The 27,133-nt window shown below is 31.4% G+C and overlaps 1 protein-coding gene across 1 annotated transcript in view; it reads left to right on the top strand.

The window, feature by feature from the left end:
- LOC148278668 (neurotrimin-like) overlaps positions 1–27,133 on the top strand; it is a 99,145-nt gene that overhangs the window by 51,654 nt on the left and 20,358 nt on the right. The window contains exons 3-5 of the mRNA XM_088231043.1: positions 7,111–7,265; positions 8,956–9,096; positions 13,005–13,098. Coding sequence (XP_088087169.1) covers positions 7,111–7,265; positions 8,956–9,096; positions 13,005–13,098 — 390 coding nt within the window. The remainder of the gene's footprint in view (positions 1–7,110; positions 7,266–8,955; positions 9,097–13,004; positions 13,099–27,133) is intronic.

Raw genomic sequence — 27,133 nt, 5'->3', positions numbered from 1 at the left:
AATATAATAAATTTAACACAAACGAGTGTGAGATATCAAAATGCTTCGTACAGGTACTTTGTATTAAGAAATCTGTGAAATTTACAAATAATAATCATCATTTTTATGGCTTATTAACAAAAATCACAATTTTTTTATCTGAAAAAAAAAATACAATTACAATTTCTCTGGATTACATTTAGTCTGTCTTACTAAGTACAACTTGTTTTCAGGCAGACATTTTTATGCAAAATAAAGAAATATATTTTGGATCTTTGTAAATTTGTCATTTACTAATGAAAAAATATTGTTATTAGCAAACATTATGTGAAACTAACAAGTTAGTTATTAGTACAAAGGAATATAAATTGGATTCAATAAACTGTTTATTCAAAAATTTGACCTTATCAATACATGCTACCTGTGAGTATGTAAAAAGAAATTTTCCCAGGGTACCTTTTTTTTTCGACGCAGTGATCGGAAAATTGTAATTTAGGTAGGCCTTAAGAAGTCACGTGAAGGACCTTTTTTAAATTTTCCTGAAACGAAAAAAAAGGTTACTTCTAGAAACGTTTCCTCGAAAATTCCCATCGGTAAAGGAAATTTACGTAAAGCCAAGTATAGTAAGCAACATTATTTTTTATCGTTATTATTTACTGTTTGTGATCCATAAAGGGTTGCTAGAGATCTAACCCCGTATTTATACTAGAGTTTGGATGTTCTTATTGAATAATTCATAAAGTCTTTCCGTATAATAAAAATTATTGGATTCCAATACAAACTTGTCGTAGCAAATGTAACAAGAGCAGAAAAGGGAAGAAAATGAGTTTTGGTGCAATCAAATAAAAAACAAACAGCATTTATTTTTGCTCGAAATTGATATTAAAAGCGTGTGTATATATTATACTGATTATTAAATTTTGTTTACGATATTTTTACTAACGAAGAATATTAAAAATATTTAAGTAGAGCGGAGCGTGTGATATACACAAAGTTTCTCAACCAATACCATTTCCATTAAAATAAGGATCCAAATTTTAAAATCATATAAAACCATTTTTTGGTTCAAAGATTTTTTTTTTACATATTGTACAATATGAATTGTGTAAATGTTTGTTAACAATATTTATTGTTTTTAATTGAATTAATAGCAAAAAGGAATATTCTAACCATTTTAATAGATAATTTAAGAAACTACGAGATATGTTTTTGAAAATGTTTACAGGAAACTGAATACGTGTAGTAATAAAAAAATCATAATAAAAATAATGACAAGTTTTGGTTCTGCACGTGAACGCAAAATATGATTATTTATTATGAAATCCAATGATCAAATAGAAGACACGTTTAAAAAATAATGTGAAAAAGAGTCATTACAGGCTTTGATAATTTATTTTTAATCAAACCCGAGACCTCTAGCATGGTACGCAAACGCGCAGACCGTTACACCACGAGTCTGACAAAAGTAAGTTATACCAGTTACTATATAATAAAGGTTTCAGCTCTTTTACTTTTGTGAAAAAACCTTTTTGCTGAAAAAAACAGATTCTATTCAATTTAATTCATTTTCAATTTATTTCAACAGAGAGGGAAAATGTTTATGAGAAGGGAATATGGAAGTCTAGGCATTAACAGGGCTTATGACCTGTCATTGGCTGGTTTAAGTGGCCACTTTACACACTGTAATATTCACCATTCTGCCCATGTTGGAACATCCACATTTCCTCAGCCAGTCTGCAAGCATTTGGACATAATCAAACATTGTTAATCCAATTTCATTCATTTAGTTTTTAAAAAATAACATGCATTACGCACTAAATTTTTTGAAGAGTTTTGGAAATATGGATGTTCAAACATGATCAATATGGTACACAGTGTATAAAGTGGTCACTTAAACCAGCCAATGACTGGTCATAAGTCCTGTAAATACCTAGTCTTCTCTATTACCTTCTCAAAAATGTTTTCTCTTGGGTTTATACGGCGAATGATTATGGATGCGGAAAACAATCAAGATCGAGAAAGATATGGCATAACCAAATCCAATAAATGCTTTAAGATAAACGTGTCGAAAGTCGTGCATGCGGAGATGCACAAATGTAAAGGAAGCGAGGTCTGTACGCAAAAACCGAGAGACACGGTGTCTTATTATCTCTGCCTAACCCTACACAGTATGGTTGTTATTGTGGTCTTATATTATGAGACTTTTGTATAAACTTTTTGAATGATCAACTATTTATGAATTTTGAGTAGGATTGTTTGAATAAATTAACTTGTCTGAAATCCCGAAGAACCCTTTTTGAATCATGAAAAATTCATTTCACTTGGATAAACTCCTTCCGTGTTCTTTCATGCTTTGAAATATTTATACAAGGTAATCCAATAAAAGGCTGTCATATAAATGTCCCTTGAAAATGAATACTGCATAGATTCTGTAGAAACAAAATGGAAATATCTTCCGATAGGAATTGAAACGGATTGATAAAATTAACTTATACATGTTTAATGGACATAAAAATACCAAAATGTTATTACAGACACCTTTTATTTTCTTTTTTACCGTGAATAAAAAGAATTGGTTTATAGATATTAAATTTTTAAACAAATATTTGAGGTTAATTTAACTTTTCTTAACTAGACATCACAATAGTCGGTTTTAGGAGCCGACTTCACAATATTATGGAAAACGTTAACTCTTTCAGATCTGAATCAATTCCTTTGGATATAAAAAGGATTTAAATTAGTTTTTCCTGTTTTCCGACGTTATTTAAAATTGGATAATACCACAGCCAACTTCATCATGAAGCTCATCATTTGGGTTCAAATGACGGCATATCTTATTACGCTAAAATCCAAACAACTTTTTTAAATTTAAACATCATAAAATTCAGAAAATTCAAAAACAACAATAAAAAAATAAGTAAATAGTACTTCTATATGTAGAAAAATATTAGTATTAACTTCTATTTTGATATATCTGTCAAATCATAAGTTTTTTAGAGTTCATTTGAGAATGTCGATGAAGATAATTGATTTGCACCAAAAATTTGAGTTGGAGAAAAAAAGTTTTTTTTTTGTAAAAATAAAAAATCTAATTAAAATAATAACAATAAACAAGTCGAGCGAAAATTAAGGGATTTCAATACAAAATGGCAGTAAACTAAGAAGTAACGAGTGTTACATTTTGACTTATAAACGTGGTGGAGTTTGGAGGTTTGAATTTTGATGTCAAATCATCTGAAACCATTTTATGCATATTCAAAGTAAACGAAGATGTAAAATAGTTTAACCATTCAATTGGTATTTAAATCTCATTTTCGACAAAATCGGGAGTTACGAGATTTACAGTCTAGGGTGACGATAAAGAATTTTCGTGGAGGCCATTTTCTGTTAAAACATCATCATCATCATTCCCTTTCCACACCTATTGGTGCATAGGGCACTGCATTGGTATACCAATCGCAGCGTATCTTGATCATTTTTGTTATATGAATATAGGGTGATCAGTCTTACGCTTCACGTACCAGTCTAGGGACTATGAAATATTCTAATGTAAAAACACATTTTCAAATAATATTTCATATTGACTATGTCGGGAATCGAACCCGAGACCTCTTGCATGGTAGGCATGCGCTGACCATTACTCCACAAGGCCAACAAAACATCACGGAATATTATTATCATCACAATCTGTGCTCTTTGCTATGATCAGCTGGATGAAGTGTATTTTGAGCTCCTTAAACCCAATGAAATAATAACGGGATAGTTCTTCGGGATGCGTTTGAGCCAAGCATTGAAGGAAAAATGGCCGCAATAGACAAAATAATTGCTGCATGACAACGCTCGACCATATGTTGCAAGGCCAGTCAAAACACACTCGGAAACGCTTAAATGCGAAATCCTACCCCACCTATCGTATTCATCGGACACTGCTGCTTCTGATTACCACTTGTCCCGATCGATGACTCGTGGCCCGACTAAACAGCTCTTCCATTATCATAAAGATGCCCAAAACTGGCTCGATTCGTGGATAACCTAAAAAATGAGTCATTTTTTCTAGATGGTATTCGTTTGCTCCGAAAATGGGAGAAAATAGTCGCTAGTGATGGACAATACTTTAAATGACATTGATGGCTTAGAACTAATATATTGTAAATACCATTATTGCCAAAAATGAGTTATGTACTAAAAAGTATTAAGTTTAACCTATTTTTTTATGTGCTAAAATATTGCATCTCCCAAGCCCAATAATCTAAAGATATATATTTATTAAAATATGTTGTCAATCCTGTAGACAATATTTTTTAAAACACAGATACTGTCTCTTCATTACAATATATTTATATTTATGCCAAACATTAGTCCATGTCAAATGATTGTATTTACATCAGACACAAAACCTTATTTCTATTAAATAAAATCTAATTTTTTAAGATGTGAAAAATTTCAAAAGCGCTTTTCTCAGTATTATGATTAATGGGGGTACAATATTTTAGTACATCGAGTATCGACATGTTCTGTACTATGTTTTAAAAATAAAGCATTGATTTCAACGAAAAAATAGCAAAGACTTTTTCAAAACAAAATATCATTATTATTATTATTTAGTTGTTTAATGTTAAGTTCATGTTTATATTATTAATCAGCCCGGATAATTGGGTTTTTAATTTTTTAATTTTATTTTTTTCGAATAATTATAGACCACTTTGAGGTAACCTGTCGGCCTCATTTTGTAATGGTCAGTGCATTTACCTACTATTCAAGAGGTCTCAGGTTTGATTTCTAACATGATTGATATAAAATATTTGCACCAGCATATTTCATAGTCTCTGGACTGGTACTTGAAGCGTAAAACTAATCATCTTTCATTCATGTAACAAAATTGATTAAAATACGCTGCGATTGGTGTACCAATGCAGTTGCATATGCACCATTAAGTGTAGAAAGAGAATGAGGATGATTATTATCACCCACATATTACAACACATATGTGTAAAAAAGTATACTTAATGATTTTTATATCTTAATGTGGATGAATTATGTTTATTTCAGTGCCTGAAATATGTTTACTTAGATAGGGAATTGTTTAGTGATAATTAAAATCGTATGAGTAATAGATCCGATACGTACTGTTAGTTCCAGGATGCAGAACTAAGTTCAAACAGAAGCACTTCTTACATGTTGGTCCAAGACCCTTCAATCTTCTAACTAAGGAACTACAAAACATTAAATCACTGGTTCAGTTTAAAGTAGGTTTGAGGCATGGAAGAAACAGATATAACTTAAGCAAAAAATAAAATTAAAATAAATGTATACTGCAAAAAAATCGTGTTTTAGGATTATCAGCATATGTTATTTGGTTTTTCTTTTATTGTTCCTTTCTTTTCTTTTCGTGGTCATGTCATACCATATTAATATGCTTTAAGCTTTTTAATAATTAAGGAATGGCCTACACTTAGACGCTGAAGTCTTTGTGGGTATTTTTTCCAGTTTATGTTATTACTTAATTTTAAGATTTATTTTTCAAAGTGTATTTTTGTAATTTTATTCCTATGTAAATAATAAATGTATGGAAAAATAAACAAAAAATGAAAATAATAATAGTAAAAATACCTTATGTAAAAGAAAAATGTTATAAGATTTTGCGAGATACTTGTATATACAAAACCTATAGCGTGTGTTTTAAGAAGGTTATTCTAGAAATATTTAGAGTGTGGTATTGATAAATATTGTCAGTTTTATGACGACATAAATCCATCCATTTGCAATCGACACGTACTAAGAACTCGTTCCTTAACTCTTGCGTGTCACCTTCAGTCAGAGTCCGAAAAAACGAAAAAAATATTTTGTTAAAAATGCTTTGGACGACATCACTTGTTCGTATGAATCAACCAATGGTAAGAGAGTTGTGGAAGATTTCCGGTTTACTAACCGTCAACGAACCAACCGGCTGTTAAGACGTAATACGTGGAGTAATTTCAGAAAAACAAAACTTAAGAAATCATAGTTTTGATTATACGAAAATATAAACAAAAAAATAAGAAAAAATGGCTTAATTAAATAGTCTATAAACAAATATAAAACAATTTAAAAAAAACTCTGAACTTTCTCATTGTAATACGGGCGCTTGTATGTTTACTTAGAATGTTTATGTTTACCATAATAAGTTGTGAAATTAATTTTATTGGGTATTTTGTAAAAAAAAATATTGTTTTCTAAATGTATTGAATATTTGAATTGGTGTTTTTTTTTCAAATAAAGGTTTTACTATGTTATTGATCAAATTCTATCATTTATTGATAACAACGAATTTCTCCTGAGAAATCCCACTAATTTAATCATTTTTAATACAGGTACAGTTCATTTAAATTATTAATACCTTTTACTTTATGTATACGAAACAAAAAGTTTTCATATAAATTATTTTAGTGTGCCTACTACGAACAACAAAATGTATATTTTTAATCGATTCGCCGACAGACGCGGACACATTAACGTAGCATAATTAAATATTAAATTGCAGTGTTCACTTTGACATTTATTATTTGCTACTTCACAGTTTCTTTATGAAGTTTTTAATAAATACATCGATCAATCATTTATTTGTCGGGTATCGCCAAATCACTCTTTTTAAATAGCGATAAATTAAATAGGAGAAACTAAATAATCATATCACCTTTTATAGCCCACTCCTGTTTTATTTAAGAACATGTGAAAATGAGTGAATTTTAACCCTCGCCCTCCTTACTCTCTACCGTAAAAAACACAAAATGTTACTTGACATAAAGACAAATGTATTAAATTTAGATGAACACTTTCAACTGTGAAAAAAGTGTTAACAAAAGTGAAAACAAATTGCATTATTTTTATTACAAGTTTAGTTCAGTTAAAATGCAAATCTAGTGTACTGAATTTAATATCTAATCTGTTGTAGGCTAAATTATTACGGCACCAAAACATGACTTGAGACTCTTAAGCTGATTTTTTTGTGTTTTTAAAAATATTAACGATAAACGTCTTTGTTCGATTAAGAAATTTAAATTCAAATATATATTTTTTTTTACATATTATAAAGCATACCCAGGTCAAACTAGAAAATGGACATATTTATTCTAAAAAAATCTTTTTTTTTAGGTTTTATTGTATCTGCCGGAGGTTCTATAGCAGAGTACGAGAAGAAGCACTGGGTAAAAAGGTTTTCGGGGCTTTATACTGGCCCTTATTTTGACCCCACGACTCCTACGAATATAACAGCACAATTAGGGACCCACGCATATTTACCCTGCAAGGTAAGCTCATATTTTACTCATTAATAAAACAAAACTTTTTGTGTCTTCTTTTTTAATATGACAAATATGAAGTATTTTCTTATCTTTACTTATAAAATAACAAAATATTCAAAGCACTGTTATACAGTTAGAGTTTTTTTATACTTCTGTTTTTGTGAAACATCATCTGAAGGGCGCTTTACAATTTATTCCTTAACTTAAATTTTAACTAAGCTAACTTTACACGTTATATTTTCTGATTTTAAAATTGAGAGTATGATTGACGTTAAAAATAAGATTTGAATAGAGGTCTGAGCTGACTGGTACTGTCGACGATTTGCAAGTGTGAAAGCAATTGGTTCCAAGCCAAGAAGCCGGCAACGACAAAAACACAATTTTTGAACCTAGAGCGCAAATCTCGAAGATGTTGTGAGAATATTTTTTTACTCCTGTAATAAGCCATGCCATGGCACTGAAAATGTATTTTGGGAGATTTGCGTACATTCCAGTGAAGTAATTTAGACGCAAAACGATATAAGCATTCACAAGAGCTTTGGTTGCGCCTATTGGAATATTTCTCACAGAAAAAACCAGCAAATAATATTTTGTTGACCTGAGAATAAAGAAAATGATCTGAATCTAGAGTTAAGCTCACAACATGTGATTGAAATTGGAGATCAGTCTTAAAAGTGTTGTCACTTTTTTGTCACTGTCAGTAGAAACTAAATTTTAGATTGATTAAGTTAAAATAAGAAATAAATTTAAAATTTGTGTGCAATAAGGCAATTCTTTATATCTTAAAGATAGAAGTATACATAGACTTGTTGACCGTCCGCATTAAATGATGCATTGAAAACTGCGTTGGTACTCCAATTACAGCGAATCTAGATTTTTTTACATGGTGGAAAAGTAATCAGTTTTTCGTTTCAAGTGAAGGTCCAGAACCACAAAAATTTTGCAGTGTAGAAACATCTTATGCCAGAAATTACACCTAGGACCCCAAGCATGGTAGGCACACGCGCCAATCAAAACAGAGTAAAAAACGCTCGTCCAGGTTTCTGGTTCTTTTTCACACTCGAAACTTAATTATTTATCCGCTTGGACACAGAAAAATTAATTTGTATCAGCGAAGTTAAAAAAAAGATGCCACAAAAATCATCATGGCATAACAAAAGCAATATCTACAAAGTTAAAGTTATACCAGCTACCAGTTGAAGATAATTTTCAGTTTAAGCAATAATTAGAACTCAAACTTAATATTAGAAATCAAACACTGATTTGAGTCTACTGAACATTTTATTTTATTTTTTAAAATATAAAAACAAAAACTTCTTGACAATTGTTTCGCCTTGTTAGGGCATTTTCAAACGAAATAAAAAAAAAATTGTTCAGGAGACTCAAATCAGTGTTTGATTTGTTATATTATAAGTTTGAATATAGAGTTCTAAAAAATAAACACAAAATCAATCAACTAGAACTTAATTCAACAATACTAGAATTTCTTTAGTAATCATTTGTAATTGAGTAGCATCAAAAACATAACATCGTAAAATAGCATCAACTTAAATTGTGGGTGGTGTATTGCGCTCCGAAACAATAAAATTAAGACGCCGCATTAATCTTAAATGATAAAATATTATCACAGAAAGCCCTAAAAATCTGTAAGATTTTAAGCAGAATTCATAACATAATCAGTCATTTTTCTCTGCAGGTGAAGCAGTTGGGAAACAAATCAGTATCCTGGATCAGAAGACGAGATGCTCACATCCTCACAGTAGACCGATACACTTTTATAGCTGATGAGCGATTTCAGGCTTTTTTAGTAGAAGCCACAGATACTTGGACACTTCAGGTATTCCCATAAAATTTTTCTTCTTGTAAAATTAGTTGAAACTTGAATTTACACATGAAAAAAAACGTATTTTTGTTATATGACATTTTTAAAACATTGCTTAAACCATTGAATTTAAACACCTTATTTTCTTACAAACTGGTTCTCAGATTAAGCAAACATTTTGTTGTTATCAATAATTTAAAAAAAGATATAAACGTAATTTTTTGCTCATATTTCTAGTCATACGCTGTCATAAGCTGTAGAGTTATAACTTTAAAATTATGAAAATACACATACTTAAAAATTTGATTAGTTTTTTACTCATTCATCACTACATTACCGATTCTACTCATTCAATATTTTAGATAGTACTTGTACTTACGAACAAAATGAAAAATTTGTCATGTTGTTCACAGTTGAGGCCGTCAGCGCAAAAGTGGTTTAACCCTCAATTTTTCATCCCCTGAATTACTTGGTCGAAATTATTTGAAACGTGCTAAAATTTAATGTAAAACTGGCCTATTCTTGTTAAACAAAGTAACAAATTTAGTAATCATTTTTATCATTGCACCGGATATTTTTTAAACCTTAATACAGATATGAAAATTATTTTTCTATTTCAGTAAGTTATACATTACCTAAAAAGTATTTTTAAAAATACAATATTTAATTATTTGTATTTTTATCTAAAAAAATATTTTTTTTTTATTGGGGCGGGTGAAATATTTAAACAAAACAATTTTTTTTTTTCAATATCCGTAAGAATCTGAGAACCTGTATAAATAATAAAATGGAGAATAAACATTGCATAATTTTAAATCTACTAAACCAATCTCAAAACATTATTCAATTTTTTGAACCTCTCAAATTTATAAAATATTCTAAAAATATCTGTATCTATATATCTATATATTAAATTAGTAACATTGTGTTTGTTGATTTTCATAAAATTAATATATTTATTTATATATATAACTCCTCTATACGTGTGATGTCACTGAACTCCTCCAAAATGGCTTAACCGATTTACGTGCAGTTTTCAGAAAAATATAGATCTTTGCATTGTGTGTGTTCATAGATATTAAAATCTTTAATCTAGTACATAAAAAAGGAGTAAGGAGCATACATGTTTTATCATTGATCTACCAGGGTTGCATTCGAGGAGAATATTTTTACAAAAAAATGGAAAGATGTAGTTTTTTTGTGTCTAATTTTTTTTTTCAATTTTTACAAACAGCATTTGTTTATCGTGAATCCCAATCAGATTCTTTCCTTAAATTCCTTTTAATTTCTACCCATTTATTTTCATTTACTGGATTTTTGTTAAAACTAAAATAATATTAAAATCCAAACATTTTTAAAAATCGTATTTCTACATAAGTACACCCCTCTGTAAGTGAGAACAGAGATTATGGGTTAGAAGACCGGAGTTTGACTTTTGCAAAAAGAATGCCATATTTGAAAACGTATTTATTTTATGTTTTGGAATTCAACCATAAATAAGTACCTACGTACCTACTTAAATTCAATATTTGAATATCAACAATTTTTAGTTTTGAAATTTAATCACAAACAAGCACCTAGGTACCTTTTTATTAATCAAGAGTAGTTTTCCAAGCAAATAGCAGGCAAACCAACGTCGAAAATGATTAATTTCGTATTATTTGTAATTTCCATATCCTTGAGTATATCAATTAGTTAAAAGCAATTTTTAATTGTGTACTTGACATAAAAACGTTTGAATTATTAATTAAATTTGATACAAGTTTGACTAAAGGGGCATTATAACATGATACTGCTGGACGAATCGGATTATTTTCAATGTAAATTTTTAATAACCCATATAATTTATGGGACATTGGATTAGAGGAAAGTAATTTTTTATTTTATTTTAACATTTGATAAAAGTCCCTTTTTGAGTCTCTTTCTGCATTTTTTATATTGTCTTTGTATATATTCGTAAAATCTCTTTTTTTGTGAAATTGTTTGATAAGAAATCTTGAACTTTCGTATTATAGTATTTAATTCATTATCACTAAAGAATTTCCTTTGTCACCCTTGGTTAAATTTTATTTAAAAATAGGATAGAATGCTTAAGTTTAGTATACCTTGATAAAAAAGCTTGCGTTGTTTTAAAACTGAACGAGAAAAAAAAAAGTAAAAAGATCTTTTGTATTGGTCAAAATAAATAAGTGGAAGTGTACCAAGTATTTTTTAAAATTAATAACTTATATGGAAATATAAGTTATTACATCATTACAATGGAATTTCATCAAGAATTGTCAATAAATAATTTAAATGAAATTTTGTATTGTTGTTTTAAATGAATACTTTATTGATTATTTAATACAGGTAATGAGCCTTGTAAATGCTTAAAATTCGATTTTCTCTTATTTAAGGTATTATCCATCACTGTTGTAATTTGTTAATGATTAATTAATAGTTTTATATTAATCACAAGACATTTGTAAATTTAATAAAAATCGCGTTAGCTAAATGATGATTAAAAATTCATAATCGGTTGACGAAATATTTTTTTTCAATCATGTTCTACAGAAAAATACATAAAATGGCTATTTCAAAATAATTCGAAAAAAAATTTCCAAGTTGTTTATGCATTTACAAGAATTTGTATAAATCCGGTTATTTCAAGAATCCTATAACGGTGTTAGAATTAAAGAATACATATGTTTTAACTTTTTTTCTATTAAATAATTATATTTAAATGTACTTAAAGTACTTTAATTCAATAGCCGTAACAATTATGTCAGCTTTATTTTTTTTCTGGAAGTTGTAATATAAGACACCTTTTTTGAGTCTTGGAAGTTTCCAGCTACAGATGACGTAAGCAGTACGATGAGGACTGGATAAAGCACGTGCAACTTTACTTAACTGAACACGTGTTTAGCTGAACAGTCTTCTCTTTTCACTGCAGAAAATGGAAAACTGCAAAAATATTTTCATAAAACTTTCGGAAGATAAAATAATAACTTAGAACGTCATGTTACAAAAGTATCATATTCAAAATAAATTAAATAAAAACGGCCAAATTGTGTATGTTTGATATTCATATGAATTTGTCGTTTTGGGTATTCCAAATATATATTACATCAAAACAAAAGTTGACTTTTTATAATGTTATATGAAGTAAGAAAGTTTTTTTTAAATTCAAACAAACTTCTGACAACTATCATCAAACGGATGCGATACAATTGACTAGTCTTATACTTCTGAAAAAATAAATATTTTTATCAATATTTTGTTCTATAAAGAAATTATTAATAAACCAACAGTGTGTTCATATACCACTGATTTTCTCAAATAAAATGGTTTGGGTAGGTAAGAAGAAATTGCCTTAAGGCAATATGCCCGCCCTTATGCATAGGTTTGTAAACTGTATAATGTATATAAAGTGTTTAAATAATTACTGCGGATACCTCCTGAGAGCCCTCCCTAACAACAGGTTCTTGTCGTCCTGGACGTGCCCTCCTAACTATTCGTAGGCAGTTTATGTAAGAACTGCGGGACGCAAATCTGCACTGAGAGGACGCACAGGAGTTGGCAAAGAGATGCATGGAGGCTCTTTGTGTACACCATATGCTCCAACTAGGGGGCGGACATGGAATATGGTGATTGTTTAATTATTCAATTGATTCTACTATAGATTATACAAACAAATTGTAGTTTTACTATCGGAATGCGGCACCTCGAAACACTTTTTAAATTTGTTTGAGAAATCGCATTTTTACATTCAATGTTCTTTATTAAAATATTAAAAACATAATATTGAAAATACGTTTTTTCGTGTTTTTTTATTGAAAGCAGCTAATATGAGAGGATTTTTTATTTGAGGGGTGGTGGTAGTGATGATGGGTGGAGGTGTTGAGTTTTTTCAAATATGTATACATACTGTTTTATTATTTTAGGTGAAATATGTCCAAGCTAGAGATGCCGGACAGTATGAGTGTCAAGTTAGTACTGAACCAAAAATGAGCCATTTCATTTTGCTCAATGTAGTAGGTAAGTTCATATAATTCTGATTTTTTTATACAATTTTCAAGGGGTAAGGAATGCATGTTTGCTTTGCAAAATTAATTTTAATAAACTGAATTCGTTGATACAAAGGTGTTTTTTTTACAGGAAATTTCTTGATTATAAATCCAACTTTGATTATTTTAATAAGAAGCTCTTTGATAAAATATTATTTAAGTTTATGTCAAACATTTAAATGAATGTTATTAAATATTTGTATTTAACCACTTACCAACTTTTTTATGTTTACCGGTTTCGAGACGTACTCGTCTCTTCGCCAGGACATCAATTAAACCAACAAGCAAACCAATATGCAAAACCCACTATACACCTTCACCACAGTTGTTGCACAAAAATATAAAACCAACACGACATGCATTCTAATAAGCACATGCACTGATAAGGACAAACATGCACTGATTAAAGTACGAAAATATTCAAAGTTATTAGAGAAATAGTTAAATACATCAGTTTACCAATTAAAATGCAACTCTTATCCTTGAGCTTACGTTGAAATTAAAATGCAACTCTTATCCTTGAGTTTACGTTGGAAAAACATCAAGAAATGTTGATGTTCGTGCTAAAGAACATTTTATGAGGTGTCTTCATAATAATTATTTCTCTGAATTCACAAATCACCTAATTTATTAAAATCATGGCTTGAATAAAAATACAGGAGTGTAAATCTTACATATAAATAATAAAGGGTTAAAAGTAAATAATATGGAAATTTTTCACAATAGGAAAGCTTTAAAAAATAATGTTCATTTGATCAATGATCAAACGAACTTTCAATATAGTCCTTGATACGATGTTCCACTGTAATATTCCCCCTATCAAACCTATTAAGCTCATCCCCTCCCTCATACCCTCTATCTTTTTTCAACTATTTTTCAAACAACATAGAATATTTTCATTATTTAGTCAGTGCATGTTTGTCCTAATCAGTGCATGTGCTTATTGAAATGCATGTCTTGATGGTTTTATATTTTTGTGCAACAACTGTGGTGAAGGTGTATAGTGGGTTTTGCGTGTTGGTTTGCATGTTGGTTTAATTGATGCCCTGACAAAGAGACGGGTACGTCTCGAAACCGGTAGACAAAGAAAAGTCATACAAATTTTGAATAACATTTAGTAGAAGCTTTTTATTTCTATTGCAAAGAACAAAAGCATTTCAATTGTCTGGTTTGGTTTTGAGTTTAACAACAAACGAGTAACAGACACTTTAAGTTTGCACTTGCAATACTTGATCTGAACACATACGGTTCATTGTATTTCTGTAAACTGGAGCTAACTTTGTAGTTAAAAAACAAGGAATGGTTTTTGTCCGTATGGGCGGCCCTATAAGCCAGTGGAGTATTATTTCTCTTCTTAAAACCTTTCCGCTTTTCAAATTTCTGCGTAATAGTAAACAGTTTACTAATTAAGAACTTCAGCCTTACGGGAAATTGGATAAAAAAAATGTTTTCTTACGCGGGGTAAAAATTAGAGCATTAAATTGTACGGAAAAGTTTCAGGAAAATGTACAGAAAAAATAATAATAAATATTTTGATAAAACCGCACTACTTTAAATGACGTCACTGGTTCATGTGAATCAACCTATAATCTAAGAGCTTTGGAAGATTTCCGGTCTGCTTGTCGCTTCTGGACCAATGAGAAAAACTGAATGAAAATAAGCGTAAATGAACCTCTGACGTTACACGCGGAGTTATTTCAGAAATACAAAACTTTTAAAAAATCGTAGCGCCGATAATACGATATATAAAAATTGAATAAAAAAAATTGACTTAGTTTAACAGTCTATTAACAAATATTTTTTTTTTTTTAAAACCACTGAACTTTCTCATTATAAAAAATGTACGCTTGAGGTTATGTGCACCATAAAAGCTTTATTTTTCAATGTTTTCTGTGATTGTTGCGTTTTCGTCAAAATCAGAAAATTTAAAGCTTTTTCTTTTTCAAAGCAACTAACACTTTTATTTTGACAAAAACGCAACAACATTTTTTTCTTTAAAAAAGTTTTGTAAAACATGACGGGGAGCGAATAATTAGGCATATACTTTTAACATTTAAAACGAAACTTTAAGCATTTAAAAGAAGAAGAAAAACAAACAAGGTGTTTTTTTTAAGACTTAAAAAACGAGTAACATTTCGTTATAACTATGACTGTGTCTAGTGGCCTATTGTCGGGGTCACCAGTTGTGTTGGTTACCAATTGTCGACTCTACTATTGTCACTGTTGGGAGGTTGACCAGCGTGTATACGTTACGAGGAGATGTTTTTATTCCTGCACTGCAGGCTAAAATGTGGCGTAGGAAGTCGACTGAAGTCCTACATCCAACATCTCACGCGTGGTCCTCACTTTGCTCTTCAAAAGGTTGATCCAAACTTTATAAACAAAAATATGTCGGTACGGTACTTACATGAGTTTTGAACACAATTTATTAAAGCAAAAATAAAATACAATTTAATGAACGAGATATGTTTTAGAATATTCAACTTATAATATAGAAACAATGTTTGATTATGTCCAAATGCTTGCAGACTTGCTGGATTTCCTCCCTAGAGAGTTATGCATATTTAAATTTATTTCAACAGAGAGGTTGTTTGTGCAAATTGATTTGGTTAAGCCGGATGAATCTCACCCACGTGATAAAGGTTTCAGCTCTTTTACTTCACAAAAGTCAACAGATGGAAGAGTTGAGGAAATGTGGATGTTCAAACATGGGCAGAATGGTGAATGTTACACAGTGCGTAAAGTGGCCACTTAAACCACCCAATGATAGGTCAAAAGCCCTGTAAATGCCTAGACTTCCATATTCCCTTCTCAAAAATGTTTTCCCTCTCTGTTGAAATAAATTCAAATAATATAGAACACTGAAGTTAATATTATATGAATATTTTATACTACGCGGTTGACAATAATTTCGGAAGACGTAGATCTTGGATCATGGTAATAGGTGGCGGGCTGCAGAGGTAGAAAAGAAACAGCGATTAGTGCGTCGGTGGTTTTGTATGCTTGTCTACGTCACTGATCTTTTGTTTTTCTAACATGTCTTGTTGGTTATTTATGCTCGACAGTTGGTGGTACCTATTTCTGGGGCACCACAATTGCTAACATAAACGTTTTATTTAAACTCACTTAAAATAACGGACATTTAATTTGAAAATGTATTTTTTTTTATTTATGGGAATCAGAGAACTTCTCGGAATATAAATTTAATCAAAGAGAGACATCGGACTGCATGCAATTGTATTTTGTGGCTCAAATTTGCACCCACTCAAGCGGTTAACACTTTTAATCTTTCCACACGTACGATGTGGGTACAAAACTTTAATATACACGTTTTAAAATATGAAAAATGCGAAAATAACGGTTTTTAATATTATAATTTCAATGTTATCTTAAAACGTTAAAAAAACAAAGCGATGTTAACATAACTTTATTGTTTAATATTCGTTTATAGCGTTTATTAAAGCTTTATAATTTATTTGGCCATTTACATACTTGCAGTGAGCCATTAACTTTGCGTATTTAAATTTACAAGAAACGTCACGCAAAACTGTTTTTTATATTGCTATTATTATAAAATAACGTGACGTGTCAAAAGTGGTGACACCCTAATTATTCTTAATGATTGAAATACTACATTTTATTAGAGTGTTGCGCTTTCGCAAGAATAAATAAGTTGTAGTTAATTATTTTTTAAATTGCCATATCAACTTTTTTCCCCACAAAAAATACTGTTGCAAAAGTTACGCAGATTGTCATGTTTATTTTATTTTTAATAAATGTGTAATGAATAGACAAAATGATATTAATTAAAGTATATACTTATTTGCCTAGTTTAACTGCATCACCTATGCTATGTTTTTGTATGTATTTATTATTTTATATAAAAGTGATAGTAAGGTACTTTTACCCTTGGGAGTTTTTAATTTTTTTATAGATGTATGAGTAAAAATTCTTTGGTAACTTGAATAATAAAAATAATAAAAATGGTGACTAACATGCGATGTTTCAACCATCGATCAGAGTTTTGAAAAATCATAAGAATATAAATAAATAAACTATAAATGTTTAATGAAGTAGTTAAAATTAATATGTTTTAGTGATAGGAGGGAAATTTCAGGTTTATTGCTGCTTTTAAAGATATTAAATAATGTTCTTGACAGTCCTGAACTTTTTAATTATGTGTCGCGTCCCGCGACAAAAATAATTATACCTATAAGATAATCAGAACCGTTATAGTTTAAAAGTAAAATTGAATATAGAAAACAAATCAATCGCGTAAATAAACACTTTACCCGACAGCGGTCATTCCCCGGCGGTCACGTGATACCTCCCACCACACTAGTTTTTTGAACGTAGGGCCGTAGCACTCGCGCTGGCGAGCCAGCCAGTTGCAATCTGGTTCGCGAGCAGTGTCCACGCCGCGCTAGGCCAGTTTTCCCTCGCAAATAACTATGGGAGTTTTGGTATAATTCCCTATGCACCATGTTGAGCTGTGCCCAAAAAAAACTTGTATTCTAATTAAACCAGCTTCCGGTAAGTCTTCAACAACTTTCGAATATATAAGTCAACTTGTTTCGCTTATACAAATTTGTAATTTTTCGTTATTGTCCACAGATCGGATACGTATGATCATTTTAAGCTAGAATCCATTATGACGGCTGTTTAGCCTTATACACCACGTAACAACTAACAAATCTCCATTTAGTAAGTACAGTATACAGCACGGAACTGTTGTTTTTTTTTTAACTTACTTTCTCGAGCCGTTTGTAAAGAAATACATTTTTTTGTAGTATGGAGAGTCAGGTTACCCCGGAATCTCGCCCTTGAACCTGAGTTGTCGACATTTTCCTTGATTCATCCTGCAGAGGCGTGACTCAGCAGTTTTTCTCCTCAATGGCAAATCGACACAGGACGCCATTTCTAGGATCCTTCGTAATCGCTGGTGTTCCTAGTACTTCCTTCTCAAGTAAAATAATATAGAATGGTTCGAATCTCTCAGAGGATTATGTGAGTACCTCGCGTGCGTCTCTTCATAAAGGTTGGTGGAAATATACTTCGAAAATTAGTGACTCCTAATATAATACTACAGTGAACTAATAGATACACAGGATTATTCAAATCTTTATCCTCATTACGGGGAACCGCTGCCCAAATTATTTTCGGTTCTAGGACACTTAGAAGTAATCACATTGTAGGTTAATTTCGAATCCTTTTAATAATGGGCTATTTTCAATTTTAATTCTTACTAGGAGAGATCTCTGCTCCAATTATTATTAATCCTGTTTACTATAATTAAGTTCCTCATAAATAATTGTTGAACATTTTGAGAAACATGTATGTCCGTTGTTTGTAAAACTATATTTTACTGATTTGTAATAAATAAACTTGAAATGAACCACTTTATTCTGTCTTTTCCCACCGTTGTTCACAACCAAGCAAGAAATTCAGTATTTCATTAGAATTTTGCAATAATACCTAACGGAAAGTAACTAAGGACCCATGTTATCCTTCAAGGAACCTTGAGATCAAAAAGAACAAGTTCTACCTGAGACTATTAGCCGCAAGGTAAGATTTAATATTAAAAAAGAGTACGACATTTGGCGCCCATGCGTGTGGCAAGTTACCAGTTACTCTGAACTAACAAATTAAAAGTAAAATCACTATTTTATCTATTCGAATTCCTTGCTTGTTGGTGATAGCGGTGAACAGAATTATAACGATTTTCCCTAGAGTTTGTTAAAAAGCAACATTGTATTTTCCATGTTTATGACCAATAGGGAAAAAGAATTTGCAAAAACATAAATCTCCGCGTCTTAATAGGTAAAATTATGAAATATAGTACTACCGGTCACAAGCGAGTCAGTCCTGATTAAAATTTTACAAATAGTATTTTTTCCAGAAGTAATTTTTTTTATTATTCCTTTTCGGATTCGGCCTACACTAATTTAACAAGTTCAACGAATGCTCATTTTCTTCTTCCTTCCGGGTCACTCGCCAGTTGTTCTTAATTTATCCTCGCCGTTTTGTTAAAAATAAATAAATTTGTAAACAACAGCTGCAAAATGGAAATAATTCCTCGGGTGAACTCCGCAAACACTAAAACCCTGTCCAAGGCAGTTCGTATCAGAGGCTTTGAACCACGTTCTGCTATGCCGTAATCTTAATAAGATTTGCCGTGCCACGACGGTCCCGAATAAAACTTGGTGTTTTGAGAAACTCAAGTTCGTGGCTGGCGTTCGAATCCCTTTTAGCCAGGAAGTAAGAACCTTCCTTAATAAAGAGGCGATGAGTCCTCCTTGTTAGTCATTTTCCCTTCCATTCGCTATTCTTTGGGCCAACACACTTGCCAACGTAAATCTGACTAACTAGAGACGTGAGAACACTTAGTGTACTCAATAATTGTAGCCATGTCAAGGTGGCCTAGAATACAGCTGTTAGAAAGTTACCCTAATAGCCCTTGACAGGTGTGAACTCTTTGACCTGTAAGTACGAATCTTACGTAACCAAAGAGTGAGGTTTCTTCGTTTTTCCCCTGATTTTTGCTATACCAACTTGTAATTACCATCGTCGTGTCCATAAGCTCATACCCACTTCAAACTTTTGTCGCGCGTATAGATACCGAGACCGACCACAGCAGGGAAGAAACCGATTTTTGAAACTATGCTTTGATAACACCTTGAAGCTATCAGGTGTGCGTGAACTGTCACGTACGCTGAAACCGGGACTAGGTTTGTAAAAATTTGTCAAGGGGTGTTTTCTGGGACGCCAGAGATGCCAGGAAACCGGGACTAGGTTTATAAAAATTTGTCGAACGGTGTCCTCTGAAACGCCAGAGATGCCAGGAAACCGGGACTAGGTTTATAAAAATTTGTCGAACGGTGTCCTCTGAAACGCCAGAGATGCCAGGAAACCGGGACTAGGTTTATAAAAATTTGTCAAACGGTGTCCTCTGAAACGCCAGAGAAACCAAGAAGCTGGGACTGGTAAACTGACCACCCACCCTCAATGTTCTTATTGTCTAGGTTACGGTATTTGCCACCTGGTCATCCATCTTCCATTTACTACTGTCCTGTACCGGTGAACTGTCACGGGAATGTTAGTAATGTATCCCAAAGTACGAATGAAAATGTATATTCCCCTTACCCCTGTATGCGAGATCGGCCAGTGCTTGATGACGAATATTAAGTGTGTGTATGTTGTCTCCCTGTCACCCCCTCACTTTGAATGAAATAATGTTCCGTGCCAAGTACATCCTGACATCTTCCCACGGACCAATGGATTAAAAGAAAAATACCTAATGGAAATACCTACCTCACTTGTGTTAATAATGCTTGATTCACGTTATCAGCCCTCCTCTTTAGAGCTGATAAATATAGAATCCATAATTCCTCTTGTAACCCTATGATTGTTAATATATTACTATACTATGGTCTTGGAGACCATAGTAGGATAGTGGTGACGACCCTTTTGTGAGTTTGAAACTCAGGATTTCTTGGTGTAAGGTGCATCGCACGACCGGCACTTTAAAAGAAATTATAGACGGCCTCATGCGAAATGAGCCAAGTAACGCCAATTACGTCCTTTTTTAAGCTACTTGAAATGTGCTGTGTTCTACTGAGAGGTGAACTAAGCGCAAAAATATGATCTTCTCCTTTTTAACATTGTGTACATCTTAGTAGAGAAAAGAAAAAAAAAACCCCTGTCGAAAGGTTGGAAGAAGGATAAGGCGATTCTCGTTTTGTAATTTTTGTGTTATTCCAATGTCTCAGTCTCATTAACGTTCTTGAGTTGTTACAGGAATTTTTTTTTATCCCAAATGTACGGAGAGTGGTCAGGTCTTATACCTCTAACCTTGTCTTCATAATCTTGACTTCACCACAGTGTAGTAGTCAATAGGCCCTAGTGATTGTTGAAAGTTAGCCGAATTCAACTGGACTAGACAAGCCGTATTAAATGTACTTTTTAGGCGGTCCTGTAAATATTGTATATAAACACGTTAAGTGTCAACTTGTTTGAAAAATAGTATACATGCTCTGTGTACGCAAATTGCAAATTCTCCTTCCGTTGGTGTTTTTGCCTTTTCATGTTTAAACAATAGATAGGTACAACTAGGATAAGAATGTTTAGAAAATAAGTAGTTATATAACTTGTGTATACCGGTGTTGACAACCTTTGCCTTCTTTCCCTACATGTACAGGTGCGCACGAGAGTACTACACATTCCAAACACGATTCGAACCTTAACCAAATCGCTACAAAAAATTTTTTTTTAAATTTTTTTTTTCCTCGTACCATAAGTGGAGTGTCGCGTCCCGCGACAAAAATAATTATACCTATAAGATAATCAGAACCGTTATAGTTTAAAAGTAAAATTGAATATAGAAAACAAATCAATCGCGTAAATAAACATTTTACCCGACAGCGGTCATTCCCCGGCGGTCACGTGATACCTCCCACCACACTAGTTTTTTGAACGTAGGGCCGTAGCACTCGCGCTGGCGAGCCAGCCAGTTGCAATCTGGTTCGCGAGCAGTGTCCACGCCGCGCTAGGCCAGTTTTCCCTCGCAAATAACTATGGGAGTTTTGGTATAATTCCCTATGCACCATGTTGAGCTGTGCCCAAAAAAAACTTGTATTCTAATTAAACCAGCTTCCGGTAAGTCTTCAACAACTTTCGAATATATAAGTCAACTTGTTTCGCTTATACAAATTTGTAATTTTTCGTTATTGTCCACAGATCGGATACGTATGATCATTTTAAGCTAGAATCCATTATGACGGCTGTTTAGCCTTATACACCACGTAACAACTAACAAATCTCCATTTAGTAAGTACAGTATACAGCACGGAACTGTTGTTTTTTTTTTAACTTACTTTCTCGAGCCGTTTGTAAAGAAATACATTTTTTTGTAGTATGGAGAGTCAGGTTACCCCGGAATCTCGCCCTTGAACCTGAGTTGTCGACATTTTCCTTGATTCATCCTGCAGAGGCGTGACTCAGCAGTTTTTCTCCTCAATGGCAAATCGACACAGGACGCCATTTCTAGGATCCTTCGTAATCGCTGGTGTTCCTAGTACTTCCTTCTCAAGTAAAATAATATAGAATGGTTCGAATCTCTCAGAGGATTATGTGAGTACCTCGCGTGCGTCTCTTCATAAAGGTTGGTGGAAATATACTTCGAAAATTAGTGACTCCTAATATAATACTACAGTGAACTAATGGATACACAGGATTATTCAAATCTTTATCCTCATTACGGGGAACCGCTGCCCAAATTATTTTCGGTTCTAGGACACTTAGAAGTAATCACATTGTAGGTTAATTTCGAATCCTTTTAATAATGGGCTATTTTCAATTTTAATTCTTACTAGGAGAGATCTCTGCTCCAATTATTATTAATCCTGTTTACTATAATTAAGTTCCTCATAAATAATTGTTGAACATTTTGAGAAACATATATGTCCGTTGTCTGTAAAACTATATTTTACTGATTTGTAATAAATAAACTTGAAATGAACCACTTTATTCTGTCTTTTCCCACCGTTGTTCACAACCAAGCAAGAAATTCAGTATTTTATTAGAATTTTGCAATAATACCTAACGGAAAGTAACTAAGGACCCATGTTATCCTTCAAGGAACCTTGAGATCAAAAAGAACAAGTTCTACCTGAGACTATTAGCCGCAAGGTAAGATTTAATATTAAAAAAGAGTATGACATATGTTAATTTTTATGTAAGACAACGTGAGACGAGAAAAGATACTTATTTTGCTGTTCATTTGCATAGTTCAAACTATGCCAAATACTCACCTTTTCCATATTAGCAAACAAACATGGAAACTAAGACTTATTTAATTTATATTTATACCAATTAAAATCATTACTTTCTAATCACTTCTTCTCTTAATTTTAAAAATGTACTAAGTGTTATACTTATTTAACTGTTTATGCTATAATACATCACCTCTCTTACTTCAATACTTTTTTATTTAAACCCTTTATTTATTATTAATTTGCTGCATACCTATGTTATAATTTTTTATTTCATTTTTCTTTACTATTTCCACATTTTCTGCTGATTTTGATTCATGTTTCTATATTTTTCATATTGTGTTCAGGTGTTTTGTTTAATTATAATTGTTTTTCAATATTATTTTATACTTTTTTGAAGGCGTAAGCCGTCGAAATAAATAATAATCTTAAAAAACGAAGCATAAATAAACGAGTTGGTTGGTTTCACTCTTACAAGCCTATGCTAAAAAAAATCTATGATCGCGGTGATGTAATATCATGTTACCTTAAACAAAAGACAAAATATTCTGAATTTCATGATCATACTGTTGAATACATCTTTTTCTGTAATAAAAAAAAAATGTAATAGAATCAAACAGTGTTTTTGCAAAATAAAAGAAAAATGATAAAACGCCGGACATTTAACTGACGTGTACTTCTGCTAACCAATTGATTGGATGAATTTCATTTTTTGTTTTTGTATCTCTTACACTAGCAACGGCCACAGAATAGCGTCTCTATCTTCCTCTATTCTATTTTCGTGCTCTTTCTCATACAGTATAACAGATTTATTGAGGTATTGGCATCACTTTAATTTTTTTAATTTTTCTTCGCATTGGAAGGATAAATATTTTTGTATTAAAATCCAGCACAGGCGTTCAAATTTTACTTTCTTAATCCGATGTGAAAATGCGCACTTGAAGATTTCGGAAAATACCACCTTATCATTAAAATAAATAAACTAAATATATCAAGTCTTGCATTATACGTAGATTCGTGTTGCACCACCGCCACGTAAGAGTTAAAAAGAGGTTTAAGTTAAGACTTTGTGTTAATCACTCTTATTAATAAAATTATGTTTAATGTTATTTTATAGCACAAATAAAAATATGTTTTTGTTTACACTATTTCAAGATTCAAAACAAATTAGAATACAGTAAAATTCCAACTATCCGTATTTTCCTCAGACGTGATTTAAACAGAATAACTATTTGATAGTGGATGGGAGATGATTCCACCTGGTAGTTTAGTTAATTCGTCACTCAACTTGATTTTTTTTGGAATAGATCTTACTTTTTTTTTATCTCACCGCCACTAAAATAGTGTAGGATAAAGATGAATTGGTATGATTGAGCTCAAAGTTTTATATGTTGATCGGGTTTTTGAATATATTGTAGATCATTATTTTTTAGCCCTTGTTTGTCTTTATTTCATGGTTTTATGTTCTTGTTGTTCAGTTTATGTACATTTATTTTTACTCAAACAAAAGACATAACCTCAACAATACAACACATACAAATAATATAATGACTTGATCCTCAACACAAAGACAACTTAAACAAATACAAATTATTACCATTTTCGGATAAAGTGATTTTAAGTAGTTTGCTATTAAAATCTTTAACCTACTTCCACTGTCCATTAAAACGATTAGCAACGAGAAAATATTCAAACATGCCATGAAAAAATGTAAAGTAAAGCTGGGTAGAAGACAAATGAATTGTCGCATTCGGCCAAACCAATTTTGAATCACCTGCTCCAAAAATGCATATTTTATATTTTATATTTGTTTTTTTTTTATAAATGATAAAGATAAACATAAGTGAAATATGTACATAAATATTTTGTGTTTAAAACAGTCTAAACATTTTGTTATTTCTCTTTGTATATTAAGTCTAATATAATATATTCTCAAATGTAAAAATATATATAAAAGTATATTGTTAAGTGTTATCGGCACGGGTGAGATCACATTATTTTAATTATTTATCATTGTTTATAATGTAAAAAAAAAAGGTTAAAGAATATGTCTCTTCATAAAACTATCTAAGGCCATATATATAAAATAAATAAATCAAAATAAATGCTGAATTGTTTTTTTACAGATCTAAGTAGAAAATTATTTTACTAAATGATGATTAAAGTGGATCATTAATGCCCAAAAAGGTCTTAAAAAAACATCTCTATCATTTCTCTATATTTGCTAGATATTAATTATTCTCTTAATTTTTTTTATATTTTCATGTTTATTTATTGATTAAATTATTTTTTTTGTATAGATACAGAGCCAAAATCAAAATCCAATTTAGGAAAACTTAAAATAAAAATTAATCATGATTATAAAATGGTGGTTAATTTTGGGTTAAAGAATTCATAAAATCGAGCCCCGGCTAAAAATGGATATACCAGGTTATCATAAAAAGCAGGCGGCGCGGCGTTAGTGAAATCGGAAAAAAGAGTAGCGATTTACTCCGAGAGCGCGTTGCATTGCTACTTACAAAACTGGCGGGTGTGACCCGCAGCCCTTTCGTGCACATTATTTAAACCAGCATAAGGGCACTTAGAAAAATGTGCTGGGCAAGAATAATTATAAATGATATACTTTGCAACTGTCGAAAAAAGGTTTTCATAGATGTAGTTTTTTTAACTTCCTCGTTTATTTACTATTTCTAAAGAACCGTAGCGATTCAATGATCGTAATGATAGTTTAAATATTTGAGTAAATTTTCACGAAAACTGTTATCGATATAATTATTTTTGGGCGATCCCATGTAACATAAAGACGACGTGCTTAAATTTAACTTAACGTGGCTGTTGGCACGACACACGACAAAAATGACATTAAAGGTATCTATTGCTGACTGCAACACGGTGGAATCTACAAGTACATAAACACGGTTTAATTTTTATTGAAAAAAAAATAAAATATTTGCGTTCTTATGATTTACCACAACATTTTAATTATTGGACCATTTTTAATGAGTTGTAAATAATTCACCATAAAAAAATGGGAATCAAGTTCAGGTGGAGTAGGGTTCGGACCTATGATCTCTTTATGAGTCCGCAACACTAGCCAGAAAACTACAACTCGATTTTTCTACATAACACATGTTTTACTCTGAATACGGCTCTTGCAACAATAGCCGAAGCGTCGCAATGAATACAGCATACATGAGATCACTCACAAAAGACTATGCATATTAATTATTTTGCGTTTTATAAAATAAGGTAATTTCTTGTTTTTTTTTTTTTTTTATTTCAAAATACAAAAATTTACAAAACATAATTGTATTTCCATGAGTTAGCAAACTTATTTTTCTGGGATAGATACAATTGAAGATTATCAGATAAAAAAATATTTAGTTGAACATAATTAAAACAAAAATGGGCATATCTCGGAGTTATAAATCTTGTAGAAGGGCACACATAAGCATATTCTTACGTGAGCTCTAATAATATAATAAAATAAAAAATTATTTCGCGCACCGTTGATTGACACAAAACTGTCCGATTCGTGATAAATCTGGCACTGCATTAGCATACCAATCACAGAATATTTTGATAAAATTTTTTTGTAACATGAAGGTAAAATAGTTAGACTTACGCCTCTGGTGCCAGTCCAGGAACAATATTATAGTGTAAAAACCCTCTTCAATGTTTTTTTTAAATTAAATGAAACGTTAAGGTTTTTACGATTTACCCAAATATTTCAATTTTGGTGACCATTTTCAACGAGTTGAAAATAACTCACTATTAAAAAATGGGAATCAAGTTGTGGTAAAGGGGGGTGCAAACCTCGGACTTTTGATCCGTGAGTCCACAATAGTTGTCACAAGACCAGAACCGATTTAAATTAATATTTCATATCAACGATATTGGGCAACATTTAAAGTAAGGATTGTTTTGAGTTTTAGTCAGTCTCACCTTAAGACGTATGAAATTATCTCCACTTTTCATTTTATATCTATAGAAATCCTAATTACATTTAATTTTTTTGAATATGAATCAAGTGTCAAGGTTAATCACTTAGAGTAATAATTCGCCAGAGAAACCCTTCAGCTCTTTTGCATAGAACAAAAGCGTTCCGAATTGGATTAGTTTAAAAACAAACGTGTAACGGACGATTTTGGTGTGCGCTTGCAATCCTCGGCCTGAGTGCCTACAGCTTGTTTTATTTTCATAAACTGTAGCTAACTTCGTAGTTGATAAACATAT

The sequence above is a fragment of the Micrasema longulum genome, unplaced genomic scaffold, assembly GCF_059751315.1.
Source record: "Micrasema longulum isolate JH-2025_06_02 unplaced genomic scaffold, ASM5975131v1 h1tg000846l, whole genome shotgun sequence".
NCBI lineage: Eukaryota > Metazoa > Arthropoda > Insecta > Trichoptera > Brachycentridae > Micrasema > Micrasema longulum.
The sequence above is the reverse complement of the archived record's forward strand: the minus strand, read 5'-3'. Positions and strand labels throughout refer to the sequence as shown.